At 28.5% G+C, this 21,004-nt stretch overlaps 1 protein-coding gene across 1 annotated transcript in view; it reads right to left on the reverse strand.

Moving 5' to 3' along the window:
- LOC129616400 (homeotic protein Sex combs reduced) overlaps positions 1-21,004 on the reverse strand; it is a 73,299-nt gene that overhangs the window by 31,811 nt on the left and 20,484 nt on the right. Inside the window, exon 2 of the mRNA XM_055532026.1 lies at positions 12,273-13,163. Coding sequence (XP_055388001.1) covers positions 12,273-13,086 — 814 coding nt within the window. The 5' untranslated portion in view covers positions 13,087-13,163. The remainder of the gene's footprint in view (positions 1-12,272; positions 13,164-21,004) is intronic.

Here is a 21,004-nt window from a genome sequence, read left to right on the forward strand (position 1 = left end):
ATCTATATATTTTAGGTTATTAATATATGTTCCGTTAACCTTTACATCAACCATTTCATCGCCTAAAGTTTCTTCAAAAATTATACTGCTCTGAACATTATATTGTTCTGCATAGATATTATACAATAATGGAGATAATACACATCGTTGTCGAACTCCTCTGCAAATTTTTATTTCATCAGTGCAGGCATATTTTTTAACAGGATTGTTGCATTTTGATTCAAGTACAAATTTATGATGCATTGTATATCTTTTTCATTAATATCCATTTTGCTTAATACGTCGATAATTTTTTCGTGTCTTATTCTGTCGAAGGCTTTTTCATAATTATTGAAATACATCCTTTTTGACATCTTTACAATTTTGGACTAAGACCTGAGCACACAATAGAGCTTCACTTGTGCCCATGTTATTTTTGAAGCCAAATTGTGTACGTCCCATGCTTGCCTCACTTTTTTTGTATATACGATTATGAATTATTTTTAGGAAGATTTAGGAAGATTTTTAATGCTGTTGTTCTTTTTTGTTAGGGCTGTGAAATTCAACTGCAGAAAATCTTTCAGAAAAACACTTATAAAGTTAATCAAGTTAAATATTTTTTCGATCGTTATTAAATTATCATCATCTATTAACTTAATTATTTCAGCAGGAATCTCGTCTGGACCAACAGCTTTTTTATTTTTTGAAGATTTTATAGCGTTTTGAATCTTTTCTTTTGTTATTGGAGGATATGTTGTTATTTTGTTTATGATGTGCCAAACATTTGATTTATTAAAATGAAATCAGCCTAATTACGGACTATATTGCCAATGTCGTCCTGTGGAGATCTCCACATATATAATCTTCTAGGTGGAAGAGAAGACCACATATTTATAATTTTCAACGATTCCTTTTGGCAAAATTGTATGAGCCGGTCTCTTCTTTCATTTCTGACTCCCAAATCAAATAGGCCAACAATATTTTCCACTTTTGTCGGACTCGGAAAACGCCTGTTAATAAATTTATTTCATATACATAGTTAAGTAAATTTTAACAATTCTCCGATCTCACTGTAAGAGCTTTTTAAATTTCATATTTTTATTAGCAAACAAAAACGTATTAAATTATTGCATACATTTAAGAGAAACGGTAACACAATCGTCAAATTTCATGGTTAAGTAAAGATAAATAATTGTATTTTTTGATGGCATGACATTTATTTCACTTTTTGCTTTTATAAAATCGAAATGAATCTAAATTTATAAACAACTTTAGAGACATTGTCGTAAAGTCATAAACAATTTTGGAGCCTAAATTAGTGACTTTTTAATGGTTAAACATTATTATCACACGTATAACATAATATTTATAGAAGCAATCACTGCGTAAATCTACATTACATTTAAGATGAAGGGTCAATTCTTTTGCAGTTTGCATTACCTCAAAGCTGCTATTTTCCATTTTTTCTAGATAATGATCGAAATTATTTTTTTATCTTTCTTGAATTAACTGTTTTCGACGTGATGATGATGCCTCATAAGTTTTTTTTATTTTGTTAATATTTTTAATTATAATTCCATTAATTTATACATAAGGTACATGCGTCAGATTTTAAAATAAGCTGTAAGATCTTAATGAAAAGAATTACAAAAAAGACTTAATTTTTTAAAAAAAAGTCAAATTCAAATTTGAAAAAAAGCTAATTTTCTGAATATTTTGAATAAAACCTACAAAGTATAATAAAAAAGCAAAAAACAAGAACATGAAATAATTTTAAGAAAATATTACAAAAATATTTGCTCATATTTAAAGAATCTTAATGACCAATACGATTGATCAATTTACTCTTCATTCTGTTCTGCTTATGATCTTTAATAATCTTTCTTATTTCAATTTTAAATTCTCGTATTGAATTTACTTCTTTTAGTTCAACCGCAAGTTCATTAAATAATTTTAAACTCTTGTACAAGCGAAAGGTATAGTTAAAAGTTGCCTTTGTTCCTAGTGCTGTGCGTGTGAATATCAATCATTCTGTTTAAAGTTGTGTTTCAGTAGATTATTTATGTAGATTATTTGAATTATAGATTATTTAAATGGGTCTACGATTGAGCTTTACCGTTTGTTAAAGCTCCATCGTAGACACATTTGCAAAACTCAAGTATTTACCGGAATATTATAAATCTGTTGGATGCATGATTGGATAGAAGCGAATAAATTTTATTGATTTTGTATGTATAACGTCTAACTCATTCAATGTATTCTGACTTGTACCACCCTATATGGGATTGAAATATACAATATGAGACTATATAATATGAAGAACATTATATAGTATGAAGTGCATTTGTAGAAATGCAACTGCGCAGTGTTCTCAATAAAAAGAGGTAGGGAGTTAGTTTATTTATATATTGTGTTTATAAACAAAATAACTCCTTACTTATTTAAAATAAATGCACAGAGTATATCTTATTACCTAGCAACAAAATCTTTGTCCACAAATCAATCACGTGCAAATTATTTTCAATATTGTTCCATTTCAATCTCTGTAATTGCTAAATATTTTATTACAGCATCAACTACATAAAGTTGAATCGTCCCCTTAACATTCACACGAGATATGTCACCAATATAGATTTAAAGTAGGTCTGGTCCAAGAATTGATGCCTGGAGAAACCCTTCCTAATTTTAAGACAATCACTACGATTTTACCACTTTGACCACTTGCGCTCTATTTGTCAAATATAACTGTAAAAGTCTTAAATCAGAATCAGAAAATTGTAAATTAGCCAATTTTGACAATAGAAGGTCATGGTCGACACAGTCAAATGCCCTTTGCAAATGTATTAGTAAGCTTGCTATGAAATTACCGGCATCGATGTTATTAGTGATAAAATTTGTAAAACAAAGGCATGCTGCTGTAGTATTGGAATTATTCTCGAAATGATATTGATTGTCATGTAATATTTTGTTGTTTGTTAGGGAAATGTCAAGCCGAGGTTTAATTATTGTTTCAAAAACCTTTGATTATCGTCAAAGATGGGACGATAATTTGAAGGACTAGCAGTATTTACTTACCTGACTAAAGGAGGTGCTAGTTGCAAAGAGATTTTTTTAAAAACTTTGCAGGGATATTGTCATGCCCTTGTGCTGCTGAGGATTTTAAATTTGCTGTGACCTTTTTAATTTCCGTTTCAGTAGTTGGAATAGAGAAAAATTCTCGCTAGTATTTCTTCTGTAACTTCATATTTATATACAAAAGATTTATTGGCAGAAAAAAATAATTATTTCATGAATTACATTTGAAAAAGGTATTCATTATGTTAGCCATTTTTTTTTTCATCGGTAAATTACTAATTGTTTTTAAGGACATAATAGTTTTCTTTTTTAGATCCACAAGTATCAGTATGGGTCAAAAACTACTATTACAGTACAATTATTTGGATATCAAGATTATAAGAATGAATTAAACCCTATAAAACAAACAACTTATTCCGAAGGCTTTGAATATTAATCTATATTATATTCAATTTCATCTTGTTCCAAAATACTCCTGTCGCACGTGCAACATTCCTATTAAGAAAAGTGTGTACGGAATCAGTATCACCAATTTACATAAAAGAAAAAAAATTATTTTATAGGTATGTATGTATGTGATATATCTGACCATTGGTGCAGTGGTTATGGCACCGGTCCTTTAACCGAAGGGTCTCGGGTTCAAACCCCGGTCAGGTCACTATAAAAATTATATTCAATATTATTATAACTTAATTTACAATACTAATAAATATTATACAAGTAGTTTTCAAATATTCGTAATATTCCATATTAAAAAAAAACTAAAAAAATAAACAGTAAATATTAATAACCTCAAATAATTAATATAAATAAAAAAACTAAGGCAGGTTAGTCACCTACCTAGTTAAACTCTCTATGACGCTATGAAACTAGTGCATGAGAAATCATGCACTAGCCCTATGCTCCTTCTAGGAGTGAATAAGGAAAAAAAAAAAATGTATGTGATATGGCAATTGTAGTAAGAATGAATGATTCAAAATAGAGATTTGCAGTTTTTTGAAACAGAGTAATAATTTTTATGGTACATATATGTTCTCTTTTTCATCCGTATATATTTATAAAACAACAAAAAAAAAATTGAATTTTTTTTTATTCAATTATAAAATTTAATTTAATTAATATGGAGACAAACGAAAATGCGTGTTTATACCTTGGCAGCTAAAAGCTTTTTTCTTCGATAACATTTCTCCGATAACACTTTTACAAAATTCCTTATTCTCCCTTAGCAATATATCAGTCAAAATTTTTTTGTGGATGCATCTGCTATCCACATAAATTCTACAAGCCAACAACACTCTTTGTATCTAGCACCAATTCTCTAATTTGTCATATTTTGTTCCATACGATCAAGCCTTCTATAGTTTAATTACATTTTGCAAGAGCATAAATTCGAAGTTTGTTGTAAAATTTTAAAATCATAGTCTAGTAAATAAAAAATAAGTAAAAGAAAATTCTTTAAATTGAATGATCCTGATATAAATTAAGTGGAATAAATTTTTAAATCTTCGTTGTTTAAATAAACGTAATAAATTTTTGAATTGTTGAATAGGTGCAGGGTAAAGAGCTACCATAGAGCATCCAAAATAATTTAAAAAAATCTTGATAACTTAACTCATTGACAGATTTTTTTACTGGCATTAGTAATTAATCGTCGCTCCGAAGTTATATTGTCGTATCTTATAAAATGATGAAAGTTCAAAATCAAGCGAAAAAAAGGCAATCGATTATAAGTAATTACAACAAAAAATGCAATTTTTTTTTAAGATTTTATGTGTCACTACGCAAAGCATCTGAATGTCATCTTAAAAGCAAAAAACCGTATTGTCGATAGTTTTTTAATATGTATTGTCTAAGTATTGCCTAAAATATTTTTAAACCATAATAACTATAATTAAACGCACTTAAAAAAAAATTCTTCTACAAAATGTTTTAAATGTCATAGAATTTGCCTGTCTTAAGGTTTAATTTTTAGAACGAATCACGACAAATACGCATTGCTTATTTCTATTTTAAGATGAAAACTTTCTATAACTTTTTAAATTTATAACTACTTAAAATTCTAACTTAAATTTTAAAAACGTTTTCTTTTGGGTAATAACCAATCTGGAAAAACCTCTTCGGTATTCCAATTTTTTCTATGCCTGACTTTTTACTAAACTAATAAAAATGCTTTACAAACACATGCTACCTCATAGTAGAATTTTATCCATCATGTTACTTTTGCAGATCTCATACAATTTTGATTTATCGAACATGTTTTACAGTATATTAAAATTTGAAACTAGAACTTAATAACCGAAAAACTGAGATATTGCACATTTTTAAGACTTTGTTTTTTAGGAAAATATAAAAGTTGTATTATTCTGATAAAAAATGCATTAAGATCCTAATAAAAATAAATTGTTGTCGGTCGAGATATTGGTTAGTCTATAAAGCAAGAATAAAATATAATGTAAAATAGGAATCAAGGAAAGCGGTTATTTAATTTAAAATATGAGTAAACTCCACAATAATTTGGTCAAACTAAAATATCTTAATTTCACAAACAAGCCTTCTATTATTATCGTACGAGTACACATGTTGTTTTTTAGTTCAGCTATATAGTTAGGGGTTACAATTTTTTATAGTGCAAAATCTTGCGCGTGTTCATCCCAACTGATCTTAAAAATAATAGTGTCAATCTTGAAAATAATTTTGAGGAATATTAATACATACGTAAACTACTTTTTAAGGCTCTTCATTAACTCAGCACTTATTCCATTATCTTCAATTTAAAATCAGAACGAATTTTCTGATGGTATAAAATATGTTTTTAATTTTTTAATTTATGTATTCATGCCGGTAATATTATTTGTAACAATAACAACGTATCCAATAGTACATGAAATTACTCTTTGTTTTTCTCTTTTTTTTTTTTTTAAAATCATTTAAGTACTATTTTCCTTTTCCGAGAAATTTGTTTTGTAATAAGGACATTGTTATCTTTAAGAGGAAGTTTAATTTCAGAATCATGTAATTTTCGTAATTTTCCTCTGCGGTTGTAAAGTCAAAGTTGAAGACAATAAAAAACAAAGAGAAAAATACAATAATAAGCTTATTATATTCAAAATGGAGCAACTCGAAAACCATTTAATTTAAAGCAGAATTACAAGAGGAAAAAATTATGCATTTGCTTAAAATTTGTTTCGTTTTTTTTTACTTTCTTTATAAAATTAATTTTTAATGTATTTTCAATTATATGTTAGGTAAACTTTGATCAAAGTGCATAATTTTATTAAAAGTTTTTGAATCGAAAATTCAAGAAACTTATATACTTACATATTTATAAAATTTATAAATCTCTTTTAAAAGAAAAAAACCAGAACATGCATACCCGTTTATTTCATTTCAGCTCCAATATAATTGGAACTATATTATTATGATCATAATAAATATATATTTAAAATCTCAACGATTTACAATTTTTAATAAAACTTTGTCCCCATATTTAATTTTTGAATGAAACTTTACATGAAGCAGAATAATCAGAATAGAAAATAATTTTAAGTTCAAATTAAAATTCCATTCCATAAAATAATTATTCATAATTATAAATTCGATGAATTTATAAAAAAATTACTCTACACAACACATATGCTCTAAACATAATCGCCAATATACGAGTTTTAAGCATTTATGTATATGTATGTATGACTATAAAATATTTACAAGAAAAACAACGCATATTCAATTTTATTCGTTTATCAGTTTAATCAATGGTTAAAGTCACAAAAGAAAATTGAATTGCGCCTTCAGTGTGTAGACACTTCACGTTTCAGCCATCCATTTTATTTGAAAAAGGTTAAAATTAAAAACGAAGCATTACAATAACTTGTAAGAAAAAAAAGCCAATGAAGTTAAAATTAAAAAATATAGGTAGATAAAAACTGGTTTATTTTACAAATTCAGCAATTATATAGAGGTGAAATGAAGTCGGGGAAGTAAAAAATAAATTGCTAATCCTTTGAAAAGCAACCATAATGAAATAAACCAGAATTTTTATTCATATTATGTTCATGTTTTTGTATTCAAGTTTGGTGTTGCGAACTTTTTTATATTTTCTGTTAACCTCCAATTAAAAATTGCAAAACATTTTTTTTCAACATACGATATTCTGGTATTACTGATTATCTTATAATACAAGGATGTCTAACAAAAATATACTAAAATAAAAAGGAAAAGGGGAAAGGTATACAAAATCAGAAAAAAGAATAGAATTCTGTAAGTAACAATGTTTTGGCACAACTAGAATTGCCTTTCATATTTTATTTTCTAAATACAGTAACATGGAAAGGAGGGCACAAGATGAATTCAGTGCGTGGTATTACACATTTTTTGTTGCTATAAAATTCCATTTTAATACATAGAGTCAAATTTTCCTTACTCATTCTCGTATAATTTCTTAGTTTTCTGACAATTACAATAAAAGTAAAATAAAGAAGTTTTTTTATTAGCCTTAGAAAATAAATATACTTTATATACGTAGTGGATAATTGATCGAAGATCAATGTATACTTTGCTAATACTTCATTTAATACTTCAATAGTATATTTTTTATATAGTACTTAAATAGAATTTCTGTAAATTCACAAAATTTTATACACCGAGTTTTCATTGAAATGCACTTCTTGTTAGCAAAACGTAAACAAACTATTTTCAACGAAATGTTTGTCTGTCAATCTATTAAATCTTTTGTATCTAAACTTTACTTCTGTATATGCATTGCGGCTTAATGGATTGTGATGATTTATAAGATTTGCCTAACAAAATGATGAACTAACAGGATTTTCTGGAATTTCCAGTGTCAGCAATAAAATTTTTACTGTAGATTCTGTGTGTAGTTTTACCCAACAGCTTACATAAAAGTAATCGATGGATATCTGATGAAATTTTAAAATTTCAGTCCCAGTGGTTAAAACAATGATCTAACATATTCATTTTATCCAGCAAAAACAGCTGTACCTTACATGTAATAACTAAAAGAATTTAATGAAATTTCCACTTTAAATTCTGTTTGTCAAAAAATTTTCAAGAAAATTAGATTTCAAAAAGCGGTTATTAATTGGAATCAAACTGACACTTTCATGTTTTTCAAAATTTAAAACAAATGTATGCAAAGGGCATTTTTACCATCTTGGGTGCGTTAACATTTCGCTTAATAAGAGTTCATTTATAAAGTTCATTATAAAGTTGGCTACAAACACAATTACATTGACTTTAAGATTAGATGACTGTTTTTCATATCTCCAAATCTGTAAGTGGGTATTGAAATTTATAAGCGAAAACTTTCTCTAATGGATCAAATATCAAAATCATCTAAAAAATTGAGCAACAGATTTCAAAAATGTACTACGCCATTAATATTCTAGCTATTGTATTATTATTAGGTTTTGTACAAAACATATTAATGACAAAGAAAATTACATACAAGTTTGTAATTAAAGTAAAATTGCTGAAGAAATTATTTTGTGAATTGTTTTTGCAGATAATTAACTTTATTTACTGTACAATTTTTATTATAAATCAATCTATACTTTAAATTAATATAGCTGCCGATTTCCAATGTATATATATATATATACTCGTATATAAAAAGGGGACAGACTTAAAATGCTTTTAATGTTCATTCAATTGATTCACGATCATGCGAGTGAATATTAAATTTTTTCTCAAGGGAGTAAAAAGCATTAAACACATAATAGTGTGCAAATTCCTCAAAAATTACTTTAAAATTACTTTTGAATCTACTAGTGATGTTAAGAATACTTTTATGAAATGTAATTGATGCTTCCATAAATTAAAAAACTTTCAAATTAGAGGATTTTGCGTTTAATTTTTTATGTTTTATTTTTCTGATAAAAGGGTTTAACATGTACCTGTCTTTCATATCTATGTAAAAATAAAAAAGTGTATTTTTTGCAATTATGAGATACATACATATTATGTATACATAATTATACAATATATTACGGGAGAAAAAAAGGGTAAAATGCATCTTGAGTATCAACGCATCACAGTGTTGTTGTGCTTTTAATAACCAGAAGCAAATTTTGAAAGACAAAACATCCATGTTGTATATCAATATACTATAAAAGTGTGTACAGGTATACACATACTTAATACAAAAAAAGGCGAGTTATATTTAATTTTAAAGCAAAATAAAAAAAATTTTAAAGCAACATAAAAAAAACAAAAAACGTTTTAAATTAAAGAACTGCCTTTAGGTTTCTTTTTTTATTCCACTCAGTTATTATTATTAAGTGTTTTTAAGAGTTCCGTTCTTATAGTTTAAAAATTACTGTACTTATAATAGCCGCATATGACTTGGAAAGAAATTTTTGAATGCATTACATATTTTTGCTCACAAATAATATTAATTTCACTACAAAATTAATAATTCAGATAGTTTATAAGGGTATAATCCAATTTTTGCAATGCACTCCTTTATAAAATTATTCTTCTAATTTTCAATTCGGTTTCTAATTTTTTTAATTTTAAAAAATTATATTAAACTATTCAATGTCTTTTTGTGCTATTATATCTGTGAACCTAGAAGTTGCTTGTAGTCCATAAATTTTGAGGCGGTTTGATTTTGAACAAACAACGTACTTGTCCAACTTTTTGTAATAACACATGGATAACGTAATATAGATACGATCAAAGTATTAGTGTTATTTATCTATAAGTCTCAACTATTTTTAATTGAAATAATAAATCGTGGTTTAGTGAAATACAAGAGAATTGTTTTTTCTATTTTGTAATAATTATGTAATTAAAGTAATATGAAATTCATAACAAATAAAAGCTTGATATCGAACTTTATCGTAGACTATGTGCATTGATTTTTAGCCCTTTTCCCGAACAATTTTGAGAAAAGTTTCACTCTGTCCGTACGGGGGCATGTTTACAAAACTTCTATACCCTTGAAGATAGAAAGTTGAAACTTCATAGAAACTTAGAAGAAATATTTTTATCGATTATTTTTCTTAAATCTGGTAATTAACCCTTAAATTTGAGCATTATGTTAACGCTAATTTAAATTTTTTTTTGCTTTATTTCAAAGATTGCATGCTCATCTCAATCTTTGAAATATCCTTGTATATAAATTAAAGTAGTTTTAATAATTTAATATGTACATGAATTGTTTTCAAAAGCAGTATTTCCATTTGCTGAATTAACTTACGATATTTTCAGCATTCATGCCACTTTTGTGGAACTATTTGGTAAACTGAGAAAAAAGTTTTAAATCACATTTTCTATACAAACTGACACAAAATTTAATTTTTCGCAGGTTCGATACAAATATTTAGACTCTTAACAAGAGGATACTTACAAATAAGTTAAAATTGACATGAAAACAAATGTAATTTGACATGACATGATACGTTGAACAAAAAAAAAAACAAAAGAAAAAATTTTTTATTTTGCAATAATTAACAAAGTCGTCCTTTCAAAAAAATTTAAGAGAATTAACAGGCTAAACGTCTATTTAACCTAACTCCTCGGTAAAATTTTGCACTTGCGTTATCTCAAAACTTCACTGAAGTTTTTCTATATTGACATTTTATTGTCAACATAAAAACATTGCAATATTTATGTTGACGATGTTGATATTTTTGAATGTTGATATTGAATTTTGTAGAAATTGTAGAATAAGTGCGGGTAATATCGTATAGGCGGGTAATGTGGGATACCAATTTATTTCTTATACTGAACGTGTAACCATTATCTGTTTAAACAGAATTTACAGCTTAACAATTGAATAAAGTGAATCTTGTCTAATTATGCTGAATTTCATTTTACTTTGGAAGTAGCATAACTTTTTTTGTTTTTTTTGAAATGTTGACTTTTTTTACAGGCAAATCAAAAGTTTTGTTCAGTCGAAATTTGTCATCGTGCGGAGCTGGATGCAGTTTAAATTTATTAATTTTAGTTTGAATTTTGATGTGTAAAGTTATGTTATAATAATTCATTTATAAAAAATATAAAAATTTTTTTTTTAATTTGAAAAAATGTACCCTGTCGGGTAATGTGGTATATCTTAATGAGGGTATTTTGGTATACTACATTGCATTAGCAGCACATATCTAATTTTAATTTTAAGCTTTACGTTAACGTAACAGTGCCTAAAAAGGGAATGAAAGTAAGAGCTTATGACCAGATTTCTATGCGAAAAGCAATAGAAGTAGTTCGTAATGGAGAAATGGGCATTTTATTGGCTTCAAAAACATATGGAGTGCCTCATACTACTTTCCAAAATTATGCACGGAGCTCAAAAACAATAAATGAAATATTTGCCCCTCGTCTGTGTAGGAATCCAGTTTTTGGCGTAGAAACTGAAATAAGCTAGTTAAATATTATGGGTACTCTGGTGTCTGTCATAAGTTGTATGAGTACTGGAGAAAAATTATTATCTCCATATTTTATTTTTCCAAGAAAAAATGCAAATTCATGAATAAAATTATTCATGAATAACGCTCCATAGATTGAAAGGCAGCATATCATAGTTCTGGATGGGTGAAAACACCAATTTTTACAAAGTGGTTTAAGCATTTTTTGAAATTTGCAAAACCAGCACAAAATGAAACTATTTTGTTAATATTAGATGAACACTATAGTCATATCAGAAATATAGAACTTTTTAATTTACCACGTCAGAATAACGTTATTATAATTTCGGATAATTAAATTAATTCGGATAATTTGGTGTAGTGTACTACGTTACCCAATAAGGTATACCACAATACCCGCCAAATTTTCAAATAGGAAATTTGTGATTTTTCCTTTATTTTTTTTAATACTGGTCTTATGTTTAAAAGCTTGAGAATCTTTCCAACACAGTTTTAAAAAGCATATTCCAACGAAGGTAAATGACTTTATCCGAACTAGAAATATACTGCGGTTGCCGAGAAAATCATAAAAATAAAAAGGGTATACGACATTACCCGCTCTTCCTCTATAATAGTATAAAAAATTCAGAATTTTGTTTTATAGAAAAAGTATGTAAAAAGACAGTTAATTAAAAAGGTAAAGCGAAAGCAAAAGAAAAAGATCTTCTTCCTTTAGTATAGAGTTGAGATTCCAGAGTACTACATGAGTACTACAAATTTGTTATACAATACCATCTTTCTCATGTCTAAAAAAGCAAATTTTTATCGTGAAAAAGCATACAGACTTACTTTGTCCTAAATGAACTCTCTTCATCCATGGATAAATTTGAGGGGGATTGCCATTTTTTTTACCACTACTTTGACCACCAGCTACTTCACTACCACTCATTTCACTATCAGAATCCGAGTCACCACCATCTGTTGGACTGTGTAAAGATACGTTTGTTTGATGTGTATTAGAACTATGATTGTTAGTTAAATTTGTTGTTGCAACGTTTGTTTTTGCTAGAGAACGTGACACATTTTCAACTACAGAGCTAGGTGATAATTTTGGCGATACATCCCGTGTTGATAGATCCTGTGGGCTTGATATTGGTTGATTATTATTACCACTTGGTGTTGTTTGTTCAGGAGCATATTTACAACTAGATTGTTGACTTGAATTATTAGTCTGATGACTCTGTTGCTGCTGTTGTTGGCTCTGCAACAGTAATCTCTGAGGTTGTAATTGTGTATAATCTACCATATCAGAATTTTGTTGTCCACTAGGTGTTGACCCATGTAGTGAGTAAGCCTGATTACCATAATGCGTTTGTGAGGTATTTGGATATAAATTGGGTGTATATGCAGCCGCTGCAGGAAAAAATTCTGAATTTGGTGTTGGTTGATTTAGGGTACTACCGCTTACATTGCCAGGACTTGGTCCAGCATTGTTTGAATTATTGCCAGTAGCTCCAGTGTTATTTGCATTCCCTGGATTTGACTGTGCTGATAAAGGGTTCCCCGGATGCCCTTGTTGTGGATTCAGCTGCGATTGAGGATAACATGATGCTAGAGAATTTACAAATTGATATGAAGACATTGCAAAGCAATCGGGATCCATTTTTTCAAACTTAGTTTTCACTTTACTAAATTCAAACAAAATGTGTTAATGCGATTAAAGGAACTTCGAAATTCAACCTTAAAAGAAACAAAAATATATAGCGATAAATACTCTTTTGTATTTAAAGAAAATATATGAAATATATTAATTTGAAAATATATTAATTTGGCTTTATTTAAAAGATTGGATTTTTTTTTCTTAATTACTCAGACGAAATACGTAAGCACAAAGTCCTTATTTCTTCGGAGTGATATTCGTGTTTCTGAAAATGTTTTCAAATCATTTTAAAAATTTTTGCGTTTTAAAAAATAGTAATAAACTTTGTCAATCTGTTTCGTTCTAATTTTACATAAAATTACTAGTTATAATTTGTTAAATTATTTATGTTGTGCAAATTTTATTTTAAGCCACAAGGGTAAATTTCATTTTGAACCACAAGGTAAATGAATTGCAAATCAACAATTTAGTTTCACTAGTTACCTAAGAATAACTATGTCGAATACCTATCCGCCGCAGTACAACTTCGGCCGCAAGTACAGGGTTCTGTTTCCCGATCGATGAACGTGGGATTGGGGTGGCCCGTTACTTGAGTTGGGTTCGAGCGTGTGGTATGCAGACGGGTCCAACACAGAGTCGGGTGTGGGTTCGTGTGTATACGGTGTTCGCCCACACACGCGTATATATGCAACCCTTGACCCGTATTGCACGTTGTTCCAAGCCGAAATACATGCAATAGAGATCTGTCTGAGAGTCAATTTAGAAAGGGGGTATAGAAACAGCAGGACTGAACTGTTGGCGCTTCATTCAGCTCAGGTTACATCAAAGCTGGTCTGGGGCTGCCTTGCTGTACTTGTGGAGTTGGCATCGGAGAACAGAGTCACGCTCATTTGGATGCCGGACCACAGTGGCCATGTGGGCAACGAGATTGTCGATGGTCTGGCGCGGAGGGGATCTGGGGCTGACTTTGTGCAGCCGCTGCCTTTCTGCGGTCTGCCTTCTTCCATAGTGTTGCCCAGGCTTTCCTGCCTGCTCGCGGCGGAATGCGGTATTCACTGGTGGGACACGGAAGGGTGCCGTCATGCGAAGGTGTTTCTTTCGGCGTGCTCCAGCGGATTCACCGCAGAGTTACTGCGAATGAACAGGAGCCGGGTTCGCACTATTGCGAATTTCTTCACGCTGCACTGCCCAGTGAAGTACCACCTGCATAGGCTGGGGAAGTCGGCGCCGCAATTGTCTTAGACATGGGTCCCTACGTGTTCGGGAACTGTTGTCCAACTCCTTTAGGGATATCTCCGGCTTTGTGGTTGGGACGGAGATATTATAGGTGGGAGCGTGGGGAGACCACAATATGTCTGTCCGTCGTCCCATTCTTCGGCGGTCCTCCAATTTGTCCATTCATTGTTTACAAAACCTCTACCCCATTTAAAATTGGAAGATAAAAAAGACTCACACAAATAGATATTATTTCTTCTTAAAGACAACTCCCAAAGATAATGTTTCTCTAGCATAAAATTTAAAATTAAATTAAGAAGTTCTGCAAAAGCAAAAATGTCACAATAGTCGTCGTCTTACGCAAAAGTATACCATCATTATTTAGCTTAATTAATTAGCAATAAAATTTAAGTATTACATTAAGATGACTTTTCCGAGAATTTTTTCTACTACACTTATGCAAAACTTTTTTTTAATAATCAAATTATTTCAATAATTACCGACCGTCTAGGTCGTAATTTATTGATAGGTAGGTTATGTGATGGCAACAAATTTTGCATATCGAGTTTTCGGTGGGAGCGAAAACTATTTGTGGGATAATAAACTATTTTTAGCAACCTGTCGGTCTAGGTGTGCACGCGTGCATCTCAAGTTAGGCTGAACCGATTTTGATGAAATTTTATATGTAAGTTTATTTCCACCATGGTACGGATTGATCAACTTTTGGTATATATCAGGCCTCAGGAACTGCACTTTTTAGCGGGCCTGTTTTAAATTTTTGAACATTTTGAAGAAAATATTCAACCGATTTTTTTATTTTTTTAATTTATTCATTTTTCAACTCAAAAGAGCAAAACAGCTCGTACAGAATTCCTAGCTTTTGGAACAAATCAGGCATGTACTTGAAATTTTATATATAAGCTCAGCTCGACCGTCCGCGAAAATTCCTATGTTTTGGAAGAAATCAGGCATCGGCAATTAGACCTTTACTACGGGCTAAATATACATTTTTGTGTATATAAACAGAAAAAATCAACCGATTTCATTGAAGTTTAATATATGAATTCCTCGTATTAAAACAATGAACATATAAATTTTTTAGAAAGATCAGATCTCGAAAACTGATTTGCAGACCGATTTTACATTTTTCACCATTTTGAAGAAAATATTCAACCGATTTACTTGAAATTTCATATATGAGCTTTGCTCGACCGTCTGTGAAAATTCCTAGCTTTTGGAACAAATCAGGCATCAGCAACGGGGCGTTTACTACGGGCCAAATATACATTTTTGCGTATATAAAGAGAAATATACAACTGATTTCATTGAAATTTAATATTTAAATTTTTCGTATTAAAACAATGAATACATAAATTTTTTGGAAAAATCAAGGCTCGAAAATTGATCTGCGGGCCGATTTTATATTTTTCGCCAAATCTACGGAACGAATTGATGGAATTTCTTGAAATTTAATATTCGAAATTCTACTAGGAGCCAAATCAAAACTCTTCTAGATATGTTAGTTAAAAGCTTGTTAACTTCTTTAAATTTGGAAGGAAAAGTTCAAAATGCATTTTCATAATCTTCTGCAACACTTTCAATAAACTAGACAATACAAATTGCGGTCGGTTATGTGCTAAACACATCAGACTTTTTTATTACATAAGCCGCAAACTATATAAATTTAACTTGTAGAACTAAATTGTGAAAATGATAAAATTTTTTGGTATACAACATATAGGCGTATGGTATTTGGATTGCAACCTGTGGTTTTAAATTCATACTATTTAAATTTAATTAAAACAATCTAACACAATCTGTTTAAGAATTACTAACTGCGCGTACAACTAAACTTCATAGGATACTACACTTTGTTTTGACAATATTATTCCCGTTTGTTTCCTAATAAAAGACTGTAAAAATTATTTTTGCCAAAAATTTATATTTCTTGAGGATGTACTATAGAACACTAAAAATAATTATTGATGTATGTAAGCATAAAGTGAACACGAAATATTTTGGAGATCATAGTGTGAAATAAAAATTTTTACACTAGGTATACAATTCGAAACCAAACTGCCTCAGAAATACTTTACTAAAGCCTCAGAAATATTTTACTAAAGCATATGTAATTTACTGTGTCAAATAAAAATTATCCTTTTTGCAGTAAACTTATTATATTAGAAAGTTACCAGTTCCGAAGAACATAACATTAACTTTAAGTCGATGTTTCAGGGGCTTTTCGGTAATTCAATTTCAACTTAAATCTTAATATAGAGAACGTTCGATAAGTCCAAACCACTAAATCTGCAAAAACAGAACGTTCGAAAATTTGTTGTGCTAATAAAAAAGCAGTTGTGCTTGAAATTCTAAAGGAATTTTGAAGTTTTTTTACTACTACTGAAAAAATTTTAATTAATTGAAAAAAAGCCAAATCTAACCAATGATGCAATGTGGAATCGGTCCTTTGACCGGAATTTCTCAGGTTTACACCATGGCCAGATCACTATAAAAATTAAAATAAATATGATATACCTACTATTATAAAATAAAATGCTAAGTAATTTGCCATTATATCCAATATTCGACATTTACTACTACAAAAATAATAAAACTATAGCTTAACTCTGATAGTCAAGTGGAAGACCTAATGCTCCCAAAAACGCAAATAACATGGCTATTCTTTTTCTAACTTACAGTAAGTAATTAAATAAAATATGTGAACCATTTATTTTCTTTTATATCAGGTTAAGTTCAAGAATTTGTATCTTACTCTTTAGACTTCATTGTTAATTAAAAATTATAAATTTCCGTAACTCAATGCAACGGCAAATTTCAAAAAATTTATTTTGTACTTAAAAAATCAAAGAAAACAAATTAAAACCGCATATAACAGGATTTCAAATATTTCCCATACATAAATAACTTTTTCTATATTTTCTACATAATTTTTCGATATTTTATACTTTATTTTGTGTGAGTGTTGAAATCTACATAAAAATATAAAGGGGATTGAAAAAAAATGTTCTCTACATGTGCCGAATATAAATGAAAATTAATCATTATACATATATGTGTACACAAGACCACTCTACATATAGAAATGAAGTAAATATAGTATACAACTGAAAAGAAACATTTTTAAAAATAAGAAATACAAAATTATAAAAATTAAAAATTATTGAATAGGAACGTCTTAAAGGCTTTAAACATTGACTAATATTTAATTTTCTTTCCATCCATTTTATACATGTGTAAATGTTATGTAAGAAAACAAAATGTACAATATGGTAATCATATTTAGCAGTCTTATGTAAAAGCTCACCCTAAAGTGTAAATAAGTATTGAGGCCCAGCTATTCATTTCAGTAAAATAAAAACACAGTCAAGGTTTATTTCAAGCTCTAGGTAGGTCAATTCTTTCTTTATTAAATATAGGAGAATTTCCGTACAATGACCATTCAAAGGCGGTCACTGTCAAGAAAAACGGTCACCATATAGAAATATTATTTTTTATTTTATTAAAATGGTGAAAAAGAACACATTAGCTATAGTCGTTTTTTTTTTAATGGCCTATGGAAAAACTTTATTTTAGTATAAATCCTAATATATGCAAATGACAGACATGCTAAACATAAGAACTGTGGTGGTGGTTTTACTGTCCAGGTGGACATACAGATACAGATTTCACTAACTTAGATTTCTTTAATTTGTAAACTAATTTGTTTCTAAACTACTAAGATTTCTTTAATTTGTTAGTTCTTGTAGGTTGGATAATTTAATTTTTGAAATAATTATATCTATTAAAGAATAACATACACTAATAGCTAATAACATATAATAATAACGTATATTAATAGTATAGGTATATGTTCATTTTAATGTACATATGTACTTCATTGAAATCATAGTATATTCGTAGACATTTTGTTTTTTGATTAAATTCATTAAAAAAAATCATCTGCAAGCTTATCCAACTTTTGATAAGAAGTAATGCACAAACTAATTTATTTCAAAGAGGATTACAGTTATTAAAGTTTTTGCTAAACTAAATTTGAAACTGTAAACAGTTTAAAAACACTCTAAAATTCTATTATATTCTATTTTATTTTCTATTTTAATTTTTATTCGATTTAAAATAGCTACATATTTTCCAAAAATTCTAAATACTATTAGAATGTACTTTTAAAAGTACATATTATAATAAAAAAGTTGGTGCATTAGTTTTATAAGTTGTTTATAAATTTTTCTATTCCGTTATTTTGCAGTAATGACTCACAACCCTTTTCATATTTTGACAAAAAGTTTTAAGTTTTTCATTTGTGTTTTCTAATTTATGCAAAATATTTTTTAACTTGCTTAGATTCGCCTCTTGGGTTGATATAGTCATGTTGATGCTAATGGAAAAATATTAAGGAATTTTTACTTGCAGTTCCGAGTTTTCCAACTTCATAGAGTTATCGCTCCAGAAAAGTATTGACTCGAGAAACACCAATAATTAAAAAATTCTTGTTTCAATAATCAAAATTATTGTTCAAAAATTGTTAAAATATTAAAAATAATCTTGATAGAATTATTAACAAATAAGCTCATTAAGTTCCCGTTAAATTTTAATTAAATGCAAATAATAAAACAAATAATTAAATTGAAAAAATATACACATATACATATGTACATAAGCAAGAATATATTAACATCCTAAGGAAAGTATAATATACGGTTAGATTTTAAATAAAAATGATCGATTAGCTATTAAATCGATTTGAGAGCGCTGGGAACAATTTATTTTAATTTTTTTAGCTGTGCGCCAATTCCTTTTTTCTTTATTTCTTTGGTGTTGTGTTTTGTGGTATTCGTTAAATAGTTTTCTGATGAAAAAATAAAAAATGAATCCAGTCAAAAACAGTATAAGAGTTGAATTGTATGTATGTATAGGTGTACGATGTAAATATGTATGAGAAGAAAATAAATTTTATTTCAAACTTATGGATATGCTCGCTCATTCAATTGAGTTCAAATTAAACCTTAAAATTTTTTTTCTTTTTTTTATTGAAAAATTTAGTTAAAATAATTTTTTATTATTCATCTTTGTTTTATACTACATGCAGGACTACAAATATGTACACAACATGAACAATGTACTTACATATACTTATAATAAAAAAAATTCTATAACATAAAATTTTATTTTTAAGTATATGCTAAAGGGCTAAGTTATTCAATGGTTTAAAATTATAGGTTTCGTGTTATACGAGAAATAAACAACAAATAAAATCAGTAACGAGAAATAAAAAAACTTATTGCGCTACATTTACTTTTTAAAACACATGCATTTTTTAACCATTTTTCGACGTTTTTCTGATTTTGTTACGTTTTGTTGTTCGATATTTCTTCTTTCTTTTTCAGTTTTCCATTTTCTCCCTCTGTTTTGGCTTTTAATTTGATTGGAACTACGTGATATTTATTGGTGTTTTTCAGTTATGGGTTTTATATAAAATAAAAATGGTTTTTTCTTTTCATTTTCTTTAATACTCCTTATGCCTTAAAAGACCAAATTAGTTTTTATATGCTTGAACTAAAATCGATAAAATCACGAAAATTAACAAAAGAATTTCATTATTTTAATTTTTAATTTTTTTTAATAATCATTGACTTATTCTAAGTTCAAGTTGAACCGGTTGCTTATCTTTTTAAAATAAGCATTTTTTAAATTGTAATTTTTAAAAAAACGAAGCATATTATATTTAAATTCATTATTCATATATGTATACGTAGCAGAACGTCATATAGACCTTTATTTAATGTTTCAAATTTTCAAATTGTTGCTACGAGTACATTTGGACATACTATATGTGCATGTGTACAATAATAACAAAGTCACCAGTAATCTTAGTAAAAATGCTTTTACAAAAGACATTCCTTTATAAAAATAAAAAAGTAATTACTTAAATAAAATCCACCAAATTTTAACTAATGTTATATACATAGTGGTACACAACATAATCATATTTCACTAGTAAGATAGAGGGAATGACCCATGTAGCCCCCATACAGTTTAAAAGGTAATTTGGCCAAATGTTAGAAACTTTTGAAGTTACGGAACTTTGCCACAGATTTTGCGAGTGGTTAAGATATATGTCATACAGCTTCAAAACGATTTCGTCATACATATGTATATCTGAAAGTGTTTAGTTATTGTGGCCATTATTAAAAATAATCACTTGAGTTCTCATTTAAGCAACTCATTTGGAAGTTGCAAGTTGCAACTGAATATCTAAAAGTAATAATTTCGTAAAATATCGGAATTACATAAGAACAGAAGTTTTAATGTAAGTTCCCTTATGGATGGAAGAGCATAGAAATTTCTTTTACGACTCATAAAGTCATTAGTTCATATTGATATCATATATGGTTGACACCGTAAGTTCAGCCGAACTCAAACACACGTTTTAATGTTTAAGTTATTTTAATAACCAAACCGATTTTCTATCAATGAAGCAACAGTTTTAAAAAACCCATTGAATACTATAGTTTGTTTCTAGTTTACATTTAGAAGTCTTTCATTTACATATATAAGATATTTCAAAACTTGCATACATTTAGGTTGAGCAATGTATTCAATCTTTGAAATATGCAAAACAAAACAAAATTTAAAGCGACGCTTACATAATTCTCGAATTTAAGGGTTAATTCCTTGAGTTAAGAAA

This window comes from Condylostylus longicornis, unplaced genomic scaffold (assembly GCF_029603195.1).
Source record: "Condylostylus longicornis isolate FDR11 unplaced genomic scaffold, ASM2960319v2 ptg000194l, whole genome shotgun sequence".
In the NCBI taxonomy this organism is placed as follows: Eukaryota; Metazoa; Arthropoda; class Insecta; order Diptera; family Dolichopodidae; genus Condylostylus; species Condylostylus longicornis.